At 40.9% G+C, this 20,083-nt stretch overlaps 1 protein-coding gene across 1 annotated transcript in view; it reads right to left on the bottom strand.

Moving 5' to 3' along the window:
• Positions 1–20,083, bottom strand: part of SCN8A (sodium voltage-gated channel alpha subunit 8) — a 138,493-nt gene that overhangs the window by 30,637 nt on the left and 87,773 nt on the right. The window contains exons 13-18 of the mRNA XM_023513642.1: positions 17,069–17,307; positions 10,358–10,531; positions 6,953–7,309; positions 2,655–3,125; positions 1,680–1,797; positions 998–1,152 (exon numbers count right to left, since the gene is read on the bottom strand). Of these exons, the coding sequence (XP_023369410.1) occupies positions 998–1,152; positions 1,680–1,797; positions 2,655–3,125; positions 6,953–7,309; positions 10,358–10,531; positions 17,069–17,307 (1,514 nt within the window). The remainder of the gene's footprint in view (positions 1–997; positions 1,153–1,679; positions 1,798–2,654; positions 3,126–6,952; positions 7,310–10,357; positions 10,532–17,068; positions 17,308–20,083) is intronic.

Raw genomic sequence — 20,083 nt, 5'->3', positions numbered from 1 at the left:
GCTGTCCTCTGCACCCTGGGCTCGTCCTTAGTGCACATGGCGACCCTCCTTGGGGAAGCTGTCCTCTTCATCCTGGGCTCGTCCTTAGTGCACATCACTGCTTCTCTCAGCTTTTCTTTGTTCTGTCTCTCAATTCAGCAAGACTTCTGAAGGCACTGTTGGGTTCTTTAACACTGAATTTGGGGTTCTCCCAAATTTATTTTTGCTTCCAGATTAATTAAGCTTTGACTCTATAACTACATGAATGTGCCCAACTTCTTTAAAGACACTTCGAAATTTGACCTCCTTCACCTTTCTCTTATGAAAAGAAGGAAAGTGTGTACTCTCTCTAGTCCCTGCTACCCTCAGATCTACTCAGTCCCTTGCAATGGACCCTGTTCAGGTGTCGTCAGTTAAAATCCAGCTAAGAATGAATACAAATGTCAAGATAATTCATCTGGGCAGGGTAGGAGCCTGTGTGCTCAGCACACTGTGTATCTTGCTCATAACGATAAGCACTTAGGATGACAAGAATGTAAATAACCTTTGTACCAGAGATCCAACTCTGAACGTTTGCTAATGCTATGGCTTCCTTAAATCCAGTGGCCATGAAGGGAAAGTAAGTGGAGGAACATCACCTCCTTCCTGAAGAACAAAGAGTGAGAGATTTGGGGTGATTAAGTGAGAAAAGGAGTTCATTCCAGAAAGTCACTTAGTATGGGGCAAACCAGGCAGTGAGGATACATGGTAATCTGTGTGCTCTTCCTAACAAAAAGGGGGTCTAGGCTTGAGAGGTACAGTGCTGAGTCTAAAGAAGATCAGAATGTGAGCAAGTGTGATTTTAATCCCAAAGGCTCAAAATGCCAGCCCAAAGCACTTTATTATGCCAATGTCCTTGAGACCACAGCCAGTCTGTATTTTCAAAGAAACTGGACTTGGGCCCATATGGTTTTTTCCCAATGGTTTCTTTAAACACTTCCCCAGCCAACCCCTTATCACACTCTACCCTGGACCTCACCAGGGCGCCACTGCTGAGCAGGATCATGAAGATGATGAAGGTCTCAAACCAATTGTGCTCCACGATGAGGAAGCAGGTTTTCCGTAGGATCCACCAAGACTTGCCTAGACCTTCCTCAATGTTGACCTGGCAGCACTTGAACCGCTGGACACAACCTGGCACCAGTAGGAGAGGCACGTCAGACCTAGAAATGTGCCCTGTCCAGACCCACCCTCTCTTCTACCTCCTGGTGCCCAGTGCTGTTCCACGACACAGTCAGGAGTACAGTGGCTGAATCAGAATGTCTGATTGAGAAATGGAGAGGGTAGAGGGGCTGAGGCTATGGTGCAAAGGCTAATAGGCAAGGCCCTCTGGATTCAGGAACATGCCCTACAAAGAAGCAGTGAGAGGGAGGAGAAAATGGTAGTGAGGAGGCAGGCACAGCCATGACAGAATAGGCCTTGCTAATGGAAGCTTATGGGCTGATGCCAAGAGAAAACAGCCAATAAGAAGTTTGTGGAAATTTGTTATATGTGTGGGTCAGAATCAAACAGGGGAATAAACTTCCTTCGGAATGGTGGGGTGGGGAACAAATTTCTTGAAGATATCCACAGAGCCGCCCCTCACCAACCATTACCCTGGCAGCAATGTGTCTATGAGACTGTGAGGGTCACATGCCCATTCCTTTCCAACCCCTGATCACCTTCTGTGAAGCAGGCATCTGGATCCAAGTATTCCTCAGGCTGTTCCACAGGGACTTCTTCTACTTCTGGTTTGATATCGATGGTGCTTCCTTCGGAAGAGCTGGTATCATCCAGTTTCTAGATATGCAAGGAAAAGGGAGATGAAGCAACAACTACAGGTCTGCGCTACGCTGGTAACTCTACCTCTGGGAGGGATGAGGTGCCAGTTATGATTCTATTCCGTAATTCCTGTTACAACTGTGATGGGCAAACTACAGGGCCCCCATAACTTCTGTTGGAATGGGGCATAACACCAAAAGCCACTCACAAAGCTGGGTGCAGTGCCTCACACCTGTAATCCTAGTACAGTGAGAGGCCAAGGCTTGAGGTCAGGAGTTCAAGACCAGCCTGAGTGAGACCTCATCTCTACTAAAAATAGAAAAGTTAGCCAGGCACAATGGTGCATGTCTGTAGTCCCAGGTACTCAGGAGGATGAGGAGGGAGGAACTCCTGAGCCTAGGAGTTTGAGGTTTCTGGGAGCTATCATGACAATCCTGCACTCTAGCTGGGGAGGCAGAGCAACACCCTATCTCAAAATAAATAAATAGTCCCCCCCAAAATCCACAACCACTACCAACAAAAAAGACTCCCATTCACAGAATACAGTGATGCCCCCAACACGGCTGCATGTTGGTTTCCGGGATATGGTCCAGATTAATAGTAGGGAAGTATTTGAGGGTTTACTCTAGTCTGTCACTTAGATGATCCAGAGGTGACAGCATTATACCCAGAACTACCTCAGGAATCTACGTCACCTAGGAAAGGCCTAGAATGATACAGGGGTGGTGGGGGTGGGGTGGTGGGGATAATTCTCAAAGTGAACTCGCTATTCCAGAATTGCTCTACTAAGCCTATGGCTAATAAATCCCTAGGGCTGACAGAGCCCCATTTGCTCTCACGCAGGATCAAAGTTGGTTTCTAGGTTGGGACCTTACATCTTTGCTGCCTTCAGGATCTGACTCGCTGCTAACATCCTCTGTGTTGAGGTTCTCAAAATCAGACTCGCCTACAGCAATGGGCACCCGCACGGTCAAGTTGGGATTGTTGATGAAGGACATGTGGTCCTCATCAATGATGTATTTCTCCACGCTGCTGCCAATGCCACTGGTTGTGCCATTGCCATTCTTCTGGAAGTCCCCATTCCGGTGGATGTCTGCACCAGTGTGGTTGGCAATACAGTTGGCCTTCTTTTCATATAATTCATCCAGAGGCTTCACCTCATCAGCCTCACGCTGCTTGAAGTGGGCCTGCATGAAGGCATGCACCTTCACCTTGATCCAGGCCACACCCTTCTTGATGCGGATCACGGAGATCTGTAGGTTGTTCATTTCCCCATCGTCATCCGTGGCTGCCAGGTTGTCTGCACTGAAGGAGCTCAGGAGCAAGGCCAAGAACAGGTTCAACACCTGTACCAGCAGTAACGGAAAAAAGGAGCAAAAGTAGAATGATATTAGGAAAAGTTATCTGTTGACTTAGGAAGGGCTGCAAACGGGAAGCCAACAGACTTTATGTGACAGACTCAAAAGGTTCCATGGGATTGCATTTGTGTACATAGTATTTTAAATACTTATGTCACCAAGGGGGAATTTTGTTTGGTTTTGGTTGTATTTTTTTTTTTTTTTGAGACAGAGCTTCAAGCTGTCCCCCCTGGGTAGAGTGCTGTGGCAACATAGCTCACAGCAAACTCCAACTCCAGGGCTCAAGTGAGTCTCCTGCCTCAGCCTCTCAAGTTGCTGGGACCACAGGTGCCCACCACAACACCTGGCTATTTTTTGGTTGCAGCCATCAATGTTGTTTGGCGGGCCTGGGCTGGATTCGAACCCGCCACCTCAGGTGTATGTGGCTGGCACCTTAGCCACTTGAGCCACAGGCACTGAGCCTGGTTTTGCTTGTAATACAGGAGTTTAGCACCACTTTTCTTGGTTCTTTTATAGTTTTTACATATGTGTGTATATAAGTATATATGTATACATATATGCATATATGTATACATATATGCATATATGTATACACACACACACATATATACTCCAAAATATATTACTTCTTTTATAATCAGAAAAAGCAAAGGCCATATCCACTTTGGAAGAAAATTACCCCAAAATATAAACAATAAGCGCTATTGAGAAAGACCACAGAGTACACCGCCATGTGTCCTTGAGCTACAGATATCTTAGGGTATCACTGTTAGCAACAATTAGCCTTTAAGAAGTACACTTTCATACAGCACATCAAGCAGGCAGCACTGAAATATACTTCATGTCATCTTATTTTAAGAATGAATTTTGTTTGTTTTCTAACATTTAGAAAAATAAAATAGCTCTATGGCTAGATGCCGTGGCTCACATCTATAATCCCAACATTTTGGGAGGGTAAGGCAAGAGGATTGCTTGAGGCCAGGCATTTAAGATCACCTTGGTCAACATAACAAGACACTGCCACTACAAAAAAAAAAAGGTAAAAATTAGCAGGTTGTGATGGCCTGTGCTTGCAGTCCCACCTCCTCGGGAGGCTGCAGCAGGAGGCTCACTTGAGCCTAGGAGTCTGAGGTTGCTGTGAGTTATGAGGACACTACTGTACTCCAGCCTGGGTGATAGGGAGAGACCCTGTCTCTAAAAATAAATAAATACATAAATAAAATAGCTTTAACAAGATACTGATGGTGACTTTCATGTTCTGCTATATAGCCAACTGTCAAGGCATCAGACAAAAGCTTTATTTTAACTTCCTATTTTACTACATTGAACACTAATATTAGTTTATTTCTACTAAGATTTACTTTTGAGAAGTGGGAGAGGTGCTCACTTCTTGATTTACACTTGGTTTTTACTTTGTCATACTTTGGAAGAAGAGTAAGGCACACATTTTAGGTGGAGATAGCAGTTTGTGCAGAGTGGGAAGGTGAACACAAAAATGACTTTAGGTATTCACATTATCTGGGGCATTTGCAAAATTAAAAAGGAATATAGCTGGTAAAATGGGGGTGAGCTGGAGCGAGTACTAAAGGCCAGGCTGAGGGATTTGAATCTTATTTAATTAGATCCACCACTGGTTCTTGAGTAAAGGAGTCATAGATGAGTACAAAGATTTGAGGAAGTCATTCCTACTAGCTACATATGCGGGGTTGGGGGGAGAGGGGCTAGGAGTCAGGATGCTGTTACCTGCATGAGTTGGTAAGAGTTTGGATTAGGCTACAGAAATCCCAAATTCAGCATGCATAAGAATCTCACAGGGAAAGGGGTATGCATATTTGTTAAAAATACATATCTTCTTGGCCCACCCTGAAGAGATTCTGATTCAGAAGATCTGGTGTATGGTTTGGGACCTGGTCTTTTGTAATGAGTGAAACTCAGCTAATTATGACGCAGGTGGGTTTGAGAGTACTCTTTTAGAAATACTGGATGGATTACAAAACACAAAGGAAGGGGCAGATCTTACATACTATAAAGCAGTGGTTCTCAACCTTCCTGATGCCATGGCCCTTTCATACAGTTCCTATGGGTTGCAACCCACAGGTTCAGAACCGCTGCTATAAAGAAAGATGTATGTAAGACACATCAGATATTTTCTGAGAGTGGAGAGAAAAGAGGAAGATGACTCCAAAGTTACAGGTTCCCAGAAACCAGATGGGAAGAGGGACTAATGAGAGGGGAACCTGGCAGGGGGTCATCATGGGGTAAAGTTAGTAGCTCATTTTTCAGAGATAATAGCTATTAAGTGTTTAGGTAAAGACAGCCACAGGGAGATATCCTTGAGACAACTGAGAATAGGAGAGTGGAGAAAAGGTGGCCAGGTCAGGGTTGGAAATGTTGACCTCATCATACCAGAGGCAGCAGCTGTATTCACTGAAGCACAAGAGAATTAGAGGGAAAGGCAGTTAGGAAGAGAGAGCAGAAGGGACTGGGGAAACACCACTATAGCTATCAGAATAGGTCAAATGAAAGAACAGGCCAGCAGTAGCCTGTTCAGCTAGTGAGTGAGTAACTTCTGGCATGCTTTTTTATGGCAGAAGAGGGAAGAGAACTAATGTGGATGAGCTTGTAAAGGATCACAGAAGCTTGCCATCTTCCCATCCTTGCTCTACACTTGCAAGTGGGATTTGGGGGGCATGATCTGTAAAGTCATTATTTCTCAAACTTTACTGTGCATACGAATCACTGGAGGAGCTTGTTAAAAATGCAGATTCTGATCTAGTAGCTCTGGGTTGGAGCCTAAGATTCTGCATTTCTAACACATTCTCAAGTGATCAGAGCACACTTTGAGGAGCAAGGTGTTAAAATCTCCATTGGTGACTCCTTCTACATACAGAGGTTGAAGAGAGCAGGGGGACAGGAGAGTAAAGCAAGAAAGCGATTTGGCGCTTATACGAATTAAATAAAACCCTAAGATGGTTTAGATCAGTGTTCTCAATAGAGGGCCATTTTGCCTCCCAGGGGACATCTAGCAATATCTGGGGACATCTGGCAATATGTGGAGATATTTTTGGTTGTCACAACTCAGGAGATGCTATTGGCATCTAGTAGGTAGAGACCAGGGATGCTGCTAATTCCTACAATGCATAGGATGTCCACAACAAAGAATCAACAGTGCCAAGATAGAGAAATCCTGGTTCAAAAAGGAAGTTTTTTGTGTTAATAGTTGAAAGAGTACAAACTCTGAAGTCTAGGTTTATTTTATTTTTTATTTTTTTTTGAGATAGAGCTTCAAGCTATCTCCCTCAGTAGAGTGCTGTGGCATCACAGCTCACAGCAACCTCCAACTCCTGGGCTCAAGTGAGTCTTCTACCTCAGTCTCCCAAGTAGCTGGGACCACAGGCACCCGCCACAACACCTGGCTATTTTTTGGTTGCAGCTGTCATTGTTGTTTTTTGGCAGGCCTGGGCTGGATTCAAACCCGCCACTTTAGGTGTATGTGGCTGGCGCCTTAGCCACTTGAGCCACAGGCGCCTAGCCCGAAGTCTAGGTTTAAATACAAAAATATCTCTTAACTTTGCTGAGTTTGTTTTCTTAACTATGAAAAGAGGTTGACGGGTTATGGTGGGTCATCACTAAGTAGGTACTCTGCAAATACCAGGGTCCTCTCCTTAATTTGTACCTTAGCATTCCTGGGTCAAGAAAATAAAAATTAACAGACATGGGAGGCAGCAGAAAGACTAAACAGTTTGGGCTTCTGGCTCAATGAAGGGCAGGATATTCAGGACAAGGAACAAAAATATCTACAAATTAGTACTAACCACCAAGTTGCCAATCACCATGACCATCATAAAGACAATGAGGCACATGGCCTGGCCTGCCACCTCCATGCAGTCCCACATGGTCTCAATCCACTCTCCGCACAACACTCGAAAGACAATGAGGAAGGAATGGAAAAAGTCATGCATATGCCAGCGAGGAAGTTCACAGTCCTGGTTGATCTTGCAGACACACTCTTTGTAGCTTTTTCCAAAGAGTTGCATCCCCACTACGGCGAAGATGAAGACTATAATCGCCAGCACTAAGGTCAGGTTGCCTAGGGCACCCACTGAATTTCCGATAATCTTGATTAGCATGTTCAGGGTGGGCCAGGATTTGGCCAATTTGAAGACTCGGAGCTAAGGAAAAATAAGACAAACAAAAACAAATGATATTCAATCTTTCTCACCACATGGCTAAAATAAAAACAAAAAAATATTTAGTGAGTTCAAATTAAATTTATTGAGCACCCTTGCAAATTCCCAGGACTTTCTAATAGTGTCTCAGGCTAAAAGGGGAGAAACTGAGGCATAGATAAGGGAAAACTGATTAATTTTACAGTAAGTGAAAAGTTTAGAACTAGGAATCAAGAATGTTATCTTAGTTTCCTGTATTAATCCTGAGTTAATCTGCTTTTTTTTTGGAGGCAGAGTCTCATTTTGTCACCCTCGGTAGAGTGCTGTGGTGTCACAGCTCACAGCAACCTCCAACTCTTGGGCTTAAGTGATTCTCTGGCCTCAGCCTCCCAAGAAGCTGAGACTACAGGTGTCTGCCACAACGCCCAGCTATTTTTTGTTGCAGTTGCCACTGCTGTTTTAGCTGGCTGGGTCCGGGTGCGAACCTGCCACCCTCAGTACATGGGGCTGGCGCCCTCCTCACTGAGCTACAGGCACCGCCCCCTGAGCCAATCTACTTTATAAAAACTCATACATGAACACATCCCTTTCCTATTGATTTTTTTTTCTCCTTGACTTCTCAAAGGACAAGTCAAGGAAAATGTGATTTGTAGGAAACCAAAAGATTAGTATGGTAAGGACAGTGAAAAAAAAATTGATGTCCTTAAAAATGCAAACATTTAAAAATTCTAAGTATTTCTTTTGCCAGTAAATAACCAATAGCTGATATGAAACTATGAGATATGCTTGGAATAACTTAGAGGAAAAGCACTACTCCCAAATTGGGGAGGTTCCATATATATCGAACAGCTCATGAAAAGGGCCTATACTGTTATGAATTCAGATGACAGAACTTTTGGTACTTGTCAATCATGAAATTTCTAGATTCTGTAATAATTTATTACAAGGTCTTGGCTACCAGCCTGAGAATTATTATGCATAAAGGTCATGATAGTTTGGCTGATGGACTTACAGTAATAAGATCATCATTAGATGTCATAAGCTAACAACTAACATACCACGTAGTAGGAAATTTGGTAAGTGGCAACAGCACTGATTTGAACATTTTAACTGAAAACTTCAGTCTTATCTGAGAGCTTGAAGTCCACCAGGTAGTTTCCTTATGCATATATATCTGGGCCACTCTTTTTTTCCCACTGATTGTCTTTTAACTTATTAAAAATACTAGTTCTAAGGCTTTTATTTCTCAATCTTTCCTTTTGCCATCTAGATAATAAGAACTATTCTCAAAAAAATCTACCGTGAGCTGGATCCTAGCCAAAGAGTAGCAAGCAGAGGTTCCAGAAACTTGGCAGATATTATTTGTGACTTGAGGTGAGTGAAATTTGTTTTACAAATAATTTCACTCTATTCCAATTCTCTTTCTTAGAACTGCTGAATATCCCAATGGAAATCTTTTAAATCTTTGTAGTTGCAAGTACTTGGGTATTTTCCCAATACAGAGAGAAAAACCTAAGCCCTTTCTCATGCCAGTTCTCGTGTACTAGTAGTGACCTTTGTCTGACTGGAATACCCTCAAGGTCACTCAGTACTTTGAGGGACTTAATCAGGACCTCACTTAGCCTATGTACGAACAATTGTTTTGAGGATATCATTAGCTATTCTTTCAGAGTCATTTTAGTGATTTAAACATTAAGTTCTTAGAACACATTATTGATAAAAACTCCTTAGCTAATGGAATGGAAAATAAGGCTGATGTTTGACAACTAATTAAGATACTACAGATGCTCCTTAACTTATGATGGGGTTAGGTCTCAATAAATCCATCCTAAGTTGAAAATGTTTTAAGTCAAAAAATGTATTTAATACACCTGACCTACCAAACCCCGTAGTTTAGCTCAGCCTACTTCAAACATGCTCAGAACACTTATATTAGCTTATGGTTGGGCAAAATCATATAACACAAAGCCTATTTTATAATGAAGTGAATATCTCAGGTACTTATTGAATATTGTAATAAAAGTGAAAACAGGATGGTTGTATGCATACTTGAAGTATATTTTCTACTGAATTTGCATGGCTTTCATAACATCGTTAAATTGAAAAACCATGAGTTGAACAATTCTAAGTTGGGGTGTACCTGCATAAAAAAAATTATTATATTTTCATTTTCTGGAAAGAGCCACCATGATAGAAGAAATGAAGATAGCCATCTTTGATCAAGGAGAAATTCTTGCCAAGCCAGGGAGATATTCAGATAAAAAAAATGGGTTCACTAGCAAACCTAAATTAGGCCTCAGAATGGCCTGAGGGAGTCCTTTGTTTTCTTTTCTTTTTTTTTTTTTTTTTTGAGACGGCTCCTCAAGCTATCCCCCTGGGTAGAGTGCCATGGCATCACGCTCACAGCAACCTCCAACTCCTGGGCTCAAGCGAGTCTCCTGCCTCAGCCTCCCAAGTAGCTGGGACTACAGGCGGCCGCCCCCACGCCTGGCCATTTTTTGGTTGCAGCCATCATTGTTGTTTGGCGGGCCGGGCTGGGGATTCGAACCCGCCACCTTGGGTGTATGTGGCTGGCGCCTTAGCCGCTTGAGCCACAGACGCCGAGCCGGAGTCCTTTGTTTTCATCTGTTAGATTAAGCATTATTTTCTGAGGAGCTTCCTAAAATAAATTTCTCTTTGTTTATTGATCTTGAAAGCTAACTTACATATTAAGTATTATATTAGGTATTTTAGGAAAGATTTCAATATTTCAGTAGCTAATACAAAGAAATACCCAACCAAATTGGGAGTAAAATACAACTAACGATATTTTTTTGTTGTTGAAGTTGTCATTGTTGGTTAGCTGGCCCGGGCCAGGTTCGAACCCACCAACTTCAGTCTGTGTGGCTGGCGCTGTAACCACTGTGCTATGGGTGCCAAGCCACAACTAAGGATTTTTTTAAAGAATCTAATTAGTTTATGCTAAACTCTTTCTAGTAGCTGTAAGATAGGAAAAGTTAAAAGAAATTGGAGATAGGAAAAGTTAAAAGAAATTGGAGAAACATGGAATACCAATCGGAAAGACCGCAGCACCGATAGCCCCTCCACGTCTGCTAGACCCAGTTCCATTAAACTGAGGGAGACAATAAATCCGTCAAAAATGTTCCAACCTTCTTGGAAATAATAGTAGGGATCCATGGCTATGAGCTTCAGGAACATTTCTGCTGTGAAAATTCCAGTGAAAACCTAAAGAGGGGGATGCAGGAGGTAAAAAAAAAAAAAAAAAAAAATAATAGAAAGAAAATGCACTTATTATTATCTTTGAATATGACATAACCAAGAAGCCTCATGAGCCAACCAACCGTAGTTAACTTCTGCATCTGAGGACATCAATACTCTGATGCTCCAAGGGTACAGGGGTACATGATGCAGGAAAATCTTCTTATTTTCCTTTTGAGTGAAGTCCCCAGCCCCAAGTTCCCATCTTTGTTGCCAGACCCACTCAATTTACACTGTTCAAGAATACAGTTAAAAAATACAATACCATGAGGTGACTCCTTTTAAAGGGTCAGCCATCATTTAAACGCAAATGCTTGGGATGTTTGCTTTTTAAAAAAAAAGATTACTGTGTTATTTGATTAGAAGAATACAGTATTCTTCCTAATTTAATATTATGTGTATTATCAAACCTAGACATTTGCTACAGGGATTCTTATTTTAAATTGTAAAGCAATAAAATATTGCCCAAAATGTGGAAATTCTATAATTTCAAACTATTTTTGTTATATATTATTTTTCTGGGTTATTTTCAAATGCATATATGTTTTGGCAGAGTTGTAAAATCATTAAACACATAGCATCTTGGGTCTTATTTTTCACTTATCATTACTCTATCCGAGTTGGTGTACAGTTTTCCTAATTCCCACTTTTATTGTCTGCATAAAATTCTACTGGGGGGTGGGGAATATACCCTCCAAGAATTTTCTTATTGTTGGAAACTTTGGTGCTTCCTTTTGATTTTTTCACTATGATAATCAATGATATAATAAATGTTTCAGATTTGCAATATATTGTGTGCAAGAATGACTTCTTCCCTCCCTGTCTCCTACTTTTCTGCCTGATAGAGCACCCTATGTTCCCCAAGGCCTCTGTCTCCTGTAGGCTCTACTAAGGTAAAAAACAGGCAGTATGGAAGTCAAATCCCATGAATGCCCATCTTCACAAGACAAATGTACTCACTGTAGTCTAACCACACAACATCAGACTCTTACTGAATATTATAGTTTTCAAAGAGAGGACCTATTTTTAAATAATAGATTTAAAACTATTCTAATAAATTAGTACTTCTAATTTCCTATTTATCAAGTTTACATATAAAGAAGTTTAAGGAAAATGTCAAAGACACAGCCTGAGGATGGAATTAAAACTGGTAAAAAATGCTAGGCTTACAAATAGTACTATTTGGAAAAATACTCAGTTAATAAATTGCAATAACAAAATAAAATGATGATGGAAATATATCAAAATTGATAAGTAGGCTCTACATTTTTGGTGTCCATATACTTTTCTGTGGTTTTCCATTTTTCTAAATTGAAGATACTATGTATTATTTTTTTTCTCCTTTTTTTTTAGTCGTTTGTTTGTACAGTATTCTAAAACTACAAAATATTAATTCCCTCAAAGAGATGCAGTTAAGCAAAATCAAAGTTCATAGTACAAGCCAAGCCACAAATGGAATATTCCTTTGAGTGAGCTCAGGGTAAACAGGATATTATTAAACCCTGCCATGCATTTGCTCCTTACTGTAAATCCATTTATACATAAAAATGTTAGCCTGCTTAACATTTACACTAAATAGAGACTCAGTTTGTTATCCCCTTGGTTCTTCGTAAACACAGAGAATGTACTCAGTAATAAGCACTGGCTAACAGACCTTGGAATACCTATATTGTATTCTGTGGGAACCATGCTCCTAAGGAAAATCAACATACCATACTGTAGGAACCATGGCTCCTAAGGGAAAATCAACAATGACATAGTTACATGGTGTTATCTGTCACCAGGATAAATGGCCTCAGACACTTGGCAGAGATTGTTTGTGACAGAGGTCAGCTACCACATTACTTCAATACATGGTATGTATAAAAATATATGTGTGAAGGAATTACTTTTTAAAATATTAAGAACTGGATTTAAGGATATCCCTATGATGCCACTCTTATTTACTCTGTAACATACCAAGCAGAAGAAAAGAAAATGAAAAGCAGTTTATCAGCAATTGTATATCAGTGTCTGCTATAGTTGAATGTATCCCCCAAAATTCATGTGTTAGAAACTTGATCCCCAATGCAACAGTATCGGGAGGAGGGGCCTAATAAGAGATGATCAGAATGCATTAATGTTATCTCAAGAGTAGGATAATTATTTCCAGGATGGGCCTTCTTTGGCCCTTGAACCTCAAAAATGGGATGACACAGATACCTTCACCAGATACCACCGCCATGCTGCTGTACTTCCCATCCTCCAGAACTGTAAATAAATTCCTGTCCATTATAAATTACCCTGTCTATGATACTCTGTTATAGCAATCCATGACTAAGACAGTGTGACAGTGTTACTCCTGTGAATGTCATCAAATATTAACCTAAGTATTCATGTTCTTCTTCTTCTTTTTTTAGTATTCATGTTCTTATGCAGCAGTTCTCAAAGTGTAGTCAAGGATCCTTGGGGCCTCTAAGATTCTACAAGGAGTCATGAGGCCCTTCCTTTGTCAACATCAGTAGTCCCCTCTCATCTACAGTTTTGTTTTCTGTGGTTTCAGTGACTTGAAGTCAACTGTGATCTGAAAATATTAAATGAAAAATTCCAAAAATAAGCAATTCTACGCTTTAAGTTGTGTGCTGTTCTGAGTATCATGATACACTCTCACACTGTCCTGCTCTGTTCTGCCCAGGACACGAGTCATCTCTGTCAGTGTATTTATGCTGTATATACTACCCACCCAGTTAGTCACTTAGTAGTGTTCTTGGTTATCAGACTGACAAACCATAGTTCAGTTATGTGTTGCTTAATGATGGGAAAACAGTTTGGAAAATGTGTCCTTTGCTTGTCACTGAGCAAACATGATAGAGTTATGTAAACTAGATGGTATGTACATTTTTATTTATATAATTTTTTTCATATGAAAAACTTAAGGTCCCAGTACTATTACTGAAAGTGGCACATAGCAAGTTTCTCTCTAAGCCCCACGATAATCCATGAGGCCACCATACATGTGGTCCACTGTTGACCAAAACATCATTATACATATAGTGATTAAATATATAGGGATGGTACTATCTATATAGGTTTCAGGCATCCACTGGGAGTCTTGGAATGTACCCCTCTTGGAGAAGAGGGCACTACTATACATATCTGTGTGAAGCCAGCTTTCCTTCCTTTGCTTGAATCAAAATAACATATCATAACAGACTGACTGCAGAGGCAGATGAGATAAAGTAGCTGTCTTCTATAGTGCCAGACATGAAAGAGATTTATCAAAATGTCAAATACCATTCTTCTATTTTTTCCTAGAAAATAGTTTTCCCCATAAAATGTTACTTTTATTAATGTATAATGGGTATGATATGTAATTTTTAAATAAAACAGTAAATATTTAAATATTTTCTTAGTTTTAAATGTGGTAGACATAACCCATGAAACAAAAGCTCTTTAGCACTTTTTAAGAATATAATGGAGTCATCAGCCTCCCAAATGACTGAGAACTATTGTTTCACAGAACATCCTGAATTCAAGTCAGCTTATCTTTCTAGTGTGGATGACCCACTGGGTAAAGGCCTGAGAAATGGTAATGCCAGGTCACCACATAAAGTTTACAATGCCCTGAGATTGGGGTGTTTCACTTAGGGGTTACTCTGGGGCTTGGGAAGGGTAGGGGAGAAGTCATACACCTCCTTCTGCTATAATTGGTTCTGCAGACAAAGTTTAGGGTCATTTGAAAGTGACAAGGGCTTGGCATGTGCCTCTCTTAGAAAGGGGTGAATCAGCACCTGTTCTGTAGCAGATCCTCCCTCAGAGTTAATGAAATTCAATCTGATAAAAGCCCTATGTGTACTGCAAATGTGACATGAAAAAAAAAATAAAACAACCCAGTATGTGACCATGAAAAATAATGGCTCTTTAGGCACTTGGTGGCCAGGAGGTCGGGTGACCAACTCATTCCAGTTTGTCTGAGACTTTTCTGGTTTTCACACTAAAGTCTGTGTTTCAGGTCTCTACTGAGGGTGATCAACTTGTACCAGTTTGTCAACCACAAAATAAGGTTGTATGCTATTTCACAAGGCAGTCAATCTCATTTTTTCCTTCGGTTCAGTCAAAGGGTCTATTCAAATCTCCAAACCTTTGAAAATTCTGCTCCTGATCACACAAATGCAGTTCCTAAGATTGATAATGTACTTTTAACTATTCCAAAAACTTCTGTATAGGTTCTTATTTCATACTGCCAACCACTGATGACAAGGTATTATCCTAACTACACATTCAATACATTTCTGGACAGAAATCAATTATTTTAGGTTACACTATATCTAATAAGAATCCAAACCAAAATGTTCTAACTTCTGCGTTCTTTCTGCCAAACTCAGACTGCCAGAGAAAGTACATCTTTGGGTTGACTGGCAGCAAAGTACATCTCTGGGCTTCCAGATGTATTGTCCAGAATACACTCATGATGTAAGTTTCCCTCAGGTCTAGTACACATCCAACTGCCTTACTTTGTATCTTCACTTGGTGCAAAGACACAGAGAACTTTTTATTTTAAACTTCAAACATGTTCCTTATGCAGTCATCCCCATTTCCTCCCACTTCTAAAACCCAAATCTAGGCACCATTCTTGATTTTTCCCTTTACCCTCCCAACCAGCCATTTACTACTCTCCGTCTTCATTGATAAGTGTACATTGACTCTCCCCCTGAAAACTTGTCAGCATGGTGCTTTCTTATTTTAGAATTAGGTTCTGGATTGGCTTGTCTTATGGAGTCCCTGAATATTAGCTGCCAGTCTTCTCTTCTCTTCCCTTTCTTCGCTGATGGTTCTGAGCAATGTCTTCATAACTCTAATTTAGGTATCCCCTTAAATCCTTTGTAGATTGTTAAGAAAGAAAAATAACATTATTTGTCACCCTGGTCTGAGAGGAGTTCTGCTCATGGAAGGTAAAACATCTCTCAAAAGCCCTTGAAAATCGAGGACTGATTGTGTAAAAAGCAAGGGAAAGTAAAGACTTTTTAACACAATGAGAAAAAAACTCTAGAGGGAAGACACCATCGTTAATTAAATTAATAATCTACCACCATCATTAATAAAAATTACCAAGCTATATTTCTTGTTACTTAAATATTAGCTACCAAAATAAAAGCTTCTATCTATACAATATTGTTGATTGGTTTAAAATTCTGCACGATAGGTTACATAGTGTACCCACTCATAGGCACCTTTCACAGCTAGACCTGGGGAATGTCCTGTTTCAAGACTATAGATATCTTGTTGGGCTGCGGCACAGGGTGGACATGGCAACAGTGAGCCTGGTGTGTGTCACCAATGCCAGACATGGAGCCTGGAGAGATCACAGATCACCTCAGATGTACACCAGGGAACACGATAGGTGGCAAGGCTTAACCAGATAAAGGATCCCTTTGCCATGTGTTTTCAGAGTAAGAACTAAAAACGATATTACAAATACTTTAATAGTGTATGAATAGGACACAAGGTTGAAACTGTGTGTGTGTGAGAGAAAGAGCACGCACGTGTGTGGGTATGCAAGAAACATTAGGCAGAGATCATGCTCAAATTAAGTGGTAACAGCTAGATTTGAACTTGTCTGTGGTGCAACTCCTAAGGAATTTTGAGGCCCAGATGATCTAGATGATTCTTTCCAATTATTTCTTTACTGTCTATCAAAACTTCGGAGCTTCTGAACACATGGTGGGTCCCAGGAAGGACATGGAAGTTCCTCACCTCTTTCCCATTAAAAAAATAAAATGAAAAACCAAAATTCAATCAACTCCTGATTTTTATAATAAAGTAAAACAGATAATCATCAAATCATAACTATATGACTTCAGAATATACTAGTAATCTATTTTTTTAAAACAACATACTTATCTTTAAATAATATAATAAATTAAATATATGACTTAAGTTAATGTTAAAGTAAATTTGGCACAGATCAACTAATGGTAGAAACTAGATGATGGCCCAGAAGTGGATGAGAGGGGAAAACCAGCCTAGAATTGAAAATGTCCCATAAATGGTTTCTATATGGATAATTAAGACCCAGCAAAGGAGGTAAATTTACAGTTACATTTAACCTCCTAAAAGAGCTGGCCTATTTTGTGGTGGTTGTTACTTAAGGTGAAAGGCGAAGTGATTTGCTAGAGCAATGCAGGAGTCAATGTGAGACACAGAATGAGAAAAAAATCCAGAAGTCCTTGGCTCAGGTTGCTGAAAGCAACCCACTGTACCATGCCTCCCATTCAGTCACCATGGTTGGTTTTCTGCCAATAGCTCCTAGATGACGTCTTCAAAGTTCTGCAGAAAGAGGAAACAGCCAAGGGATCACAATAGTGAGCAGGAGCGGCTGGTGCCGTGACATGTGTGGAAGCATTTGTCCTCCAATTAACTAGTACTTTCTTTTCAATTAAACTCCAGCTTTCAGTACCAGAAAAAGATGTGCTATAGGCAAAACACATTGAAACCATAACACCAGGAGTCAGTGCTCCATCTTACCAGGTTTCCTACAGTCAAGACATGTTCAAACTGCGGCGTCATAGGATGGTGCTCCATTGCCATAAACAGTGTATTCAGGACAATGCAGATGGTGATGGCTAAGTCCACGAAAGGGTCCATAACTATCAAGTTAACGATCTCTTTCAGTTTTATCCAGTATGGGTGACACTCCCAGATGAGGAAAGTGTTGGCAAATTTATACCAGCATGGTGGGCACTTTCTCTGAGACTCTTCCAGTTCTGTAGTAAGTAAAGAACAAAGATGGCCCCTCAAGCACAGAGAGAAAAAGGAAGAGGACACACTATTAATCCTCACGGGTCATTACCACTATTATTAACATGAGAATAAAGCTCCCTGGAGTGCTCACATTCCTAAGTGTTTTCCTTCAGTATTCTTTCTCTTTAAGGTACAGAGGAGGTATAATCAGTACAGGTCACTTCCCTGTTAACGATCTAGTTATAAATAAAACTCAGCCTGTCAGTACAGGAGTAGAGCACAGTGGTTAGGGCCTGGCCTCTCAGCTCTGACTCCTTGACTTTAGCTGGCTTTAGTGCTTACAAGGTAGACATTGTGAAACCTTGGGCAAGGCAACTGACTGACTGACTTCCGATGACTCAGCTGTAGAACAGTGCACCTGCTTTATAGGTTATAGGACTTAATGAATCCTATAACCTGTGGTCCCCACCCCGGGCCATGGTTTGCAGCCTAGTAAGAGCTGGACCACAGAGCTCCCCACCCACCCCAACCCTCATCCCTGGTCTGTGGAAAAATCGTCTTCTGTAAAACTTAGGAACCAGGTGACAAAGCAGGCAGTGAAGCAGGCAATCCAGTGAAAATTGTCTTCCATGAAAATAGTTCCAAAAAGGTTGGAATTGCTGCTATAACCTCATTTAATGAAGTTATATGAGTTGGATTAAAGATTCAACATTGGTATGTGTAGAGCACTCAGCACAGTGCCTGGTATAAGGTAAGTCCTCAAAAAATGGTAGGCATTACATTATATATCATATTATTAAATTATTATCAGACAAGCCATCAAAATCACAGACTTTGAAGTCAGACAAGTCTAGGTTCAAATGCCAGCTCAGACACTTATAGTTATGAGACGTTGGGCAAGTTACTCTGATTTGCTATGAGAATTAAATGAGCTAAAATATAAAGTGTACATACATCCTAGCATATAATAAATGCCACAGAACTACGTGCTATCATTATTATTTTCATGGGCATATCAGTGTTGTCAGCCAAGTCACCCTATGAAATGCCTCTATTTCGTTCTCAAAGAAGCACAGCTAACTGTCCATGCCCAGAATTCACAACTCAAATCTGAGTTAGGAACACAAACCACGTTCCTTCCCCCAGGACCCTCCCTCCCTTGTTCTTTCTCTTCCTTTCTCCTTCACTCTCTCCCTTTCCAACTCTCCTCCTTTACTTATCTCTTTCTTTCTATAGCTTCTTCCTCTTTCTCTCCCCAGGTCCTCATGCTTTTCTTTTTCTTTCTGTCCTTCTTTTGTCTTATCTTCACTGTCTCTTTTAGAAGCAGAATGTGTTTTTTCAAACAAGATCTCAGGTGAGTCTCAATATATAAAATAAACCAGAAACTGCTCTAGATAAAGTAGAAATAGGAGCGTGGGGCCCAGTCTGATGGATGTCTTCTTGCCCTAAGGTGCTCCCCAGAACTGGGGTTCTGATACAGACAGAAAGATCACTGGAGATGATCTCCAAGGTCAGTTACAAAGCAAAAGTTTAAAAGAATAATTAGACATCAAAGACATAGAGCCACTCACCTGGGTAGTTATAATCTAGGCATGAGACCAGGGGTACCAAAGCTCTCCTCAAGCAAGTATCATATCATAGCTAGAATTATGAAATTCCAAGGACCTTGATATAAGAGGATGCTTTTTAAGGGGTGTAACTTTGAGAAGCTATCAGAATGATAATCCTTAGAAGTGAGGTATTAATTCTACAGGGTGGCTGTGACAGTTAACACCCACCCCACCCCATGCTACCGACAATACCAAAACATTTAGGGAATCAAAAAAGTCCCCTAATAGTTCACTAAAACAAAGATGGCTCCCTTAATAAGTCTGCTTTGCCTTTCCAACCAGCTGGATAGTGCCTATGATGATGGCTTTATTTTAAATGGGGTGGGTTTTGTTGGGTTTCTGATTGGCTCCCTGGTTGCTAAGAAAATGGTTGCCTTGGTTTTTCAGAATTAAGGGCCACAGCAAGCGCCACGTGGGAGTCTGTGTGGGAAAGGGAGTCTGTGAAGAAAACTTGCTTTGGCTTCTTCCTTACAGAACTCCCTCCCTTCCTGAGGTAAATTTAGTTTTCTTCCCCAAAAAAGAAAATGAAAAGGTTCTCTTATTTCCATAAATTCTTATAGTACATATTTGGGAATTTAGTTCCGTTCCTTTTTTAATCCCCTCCCTTCTTCAAATGTCTGCTGCTTGCTGGCACGTGGCGGTTGAAGCCGTGACTGTTCACATTCCTGACAGTTGACACAATTGTAATGTTTTACAATGAACTAGGTTTCTAGTTTTGCCAGACAGCAAAGAAGGGTTTCCTTTTTTTTTTTTTTTGAGACAGAGTTTCGCTTTGTCACCCTCGGTACAGTGGCGTGGCGTCACAGCTCACAGCAACTTCAAACTCTTAGGCTGAAGCAATTCTTTTGCCTCAGCCTCCCAGTAGCTGGGACTATAGGCACCTGCCACAACGCCTGGCTATTTTGTTGTTGTTGCAGTTGTCATTGTTGTTTAGCTGGCCCAGGACGCATTCCACCCCGCCAGCCTGGGTGTATGTGGCTGGTGCCCTAACCACTGCACTACAGGTGCCGAGATGAAAAAAGAGTTTTCCTACCCTATTGGGCACCAAGAAGATTCTCACAGGGACACCAACAAGTTTTGATCTGCATTCACTTGGAAGGGAAGAGCCTTTTCACTCCCACAGAAAGTAACACGATATGGAGCTGCAGGAGCTAGACAGGATCTTTAGTGAATAAGAGGGTTTAGAAAG

Source organism: Otolemur garnettii, unplaced genomic scaffold (assembly GCF_000181295.1).
Source record: "Otolemur garnettii isolate 467f Iridium unplaced genomic scaffold, OtoGar3 scaffold00043, whole genome shotgun sequence".
In the NCBI taxonomy this organism is placed as follows: domain Eukaryota; kingdom Metazoa; phylum Chordata; class Mammalia; order Primates; family Galagidae; genus Otolemur; species Otolemur garnettii.
This window is presented reverse-complemented; position numbering and strand designations above follow the sequence as displayed.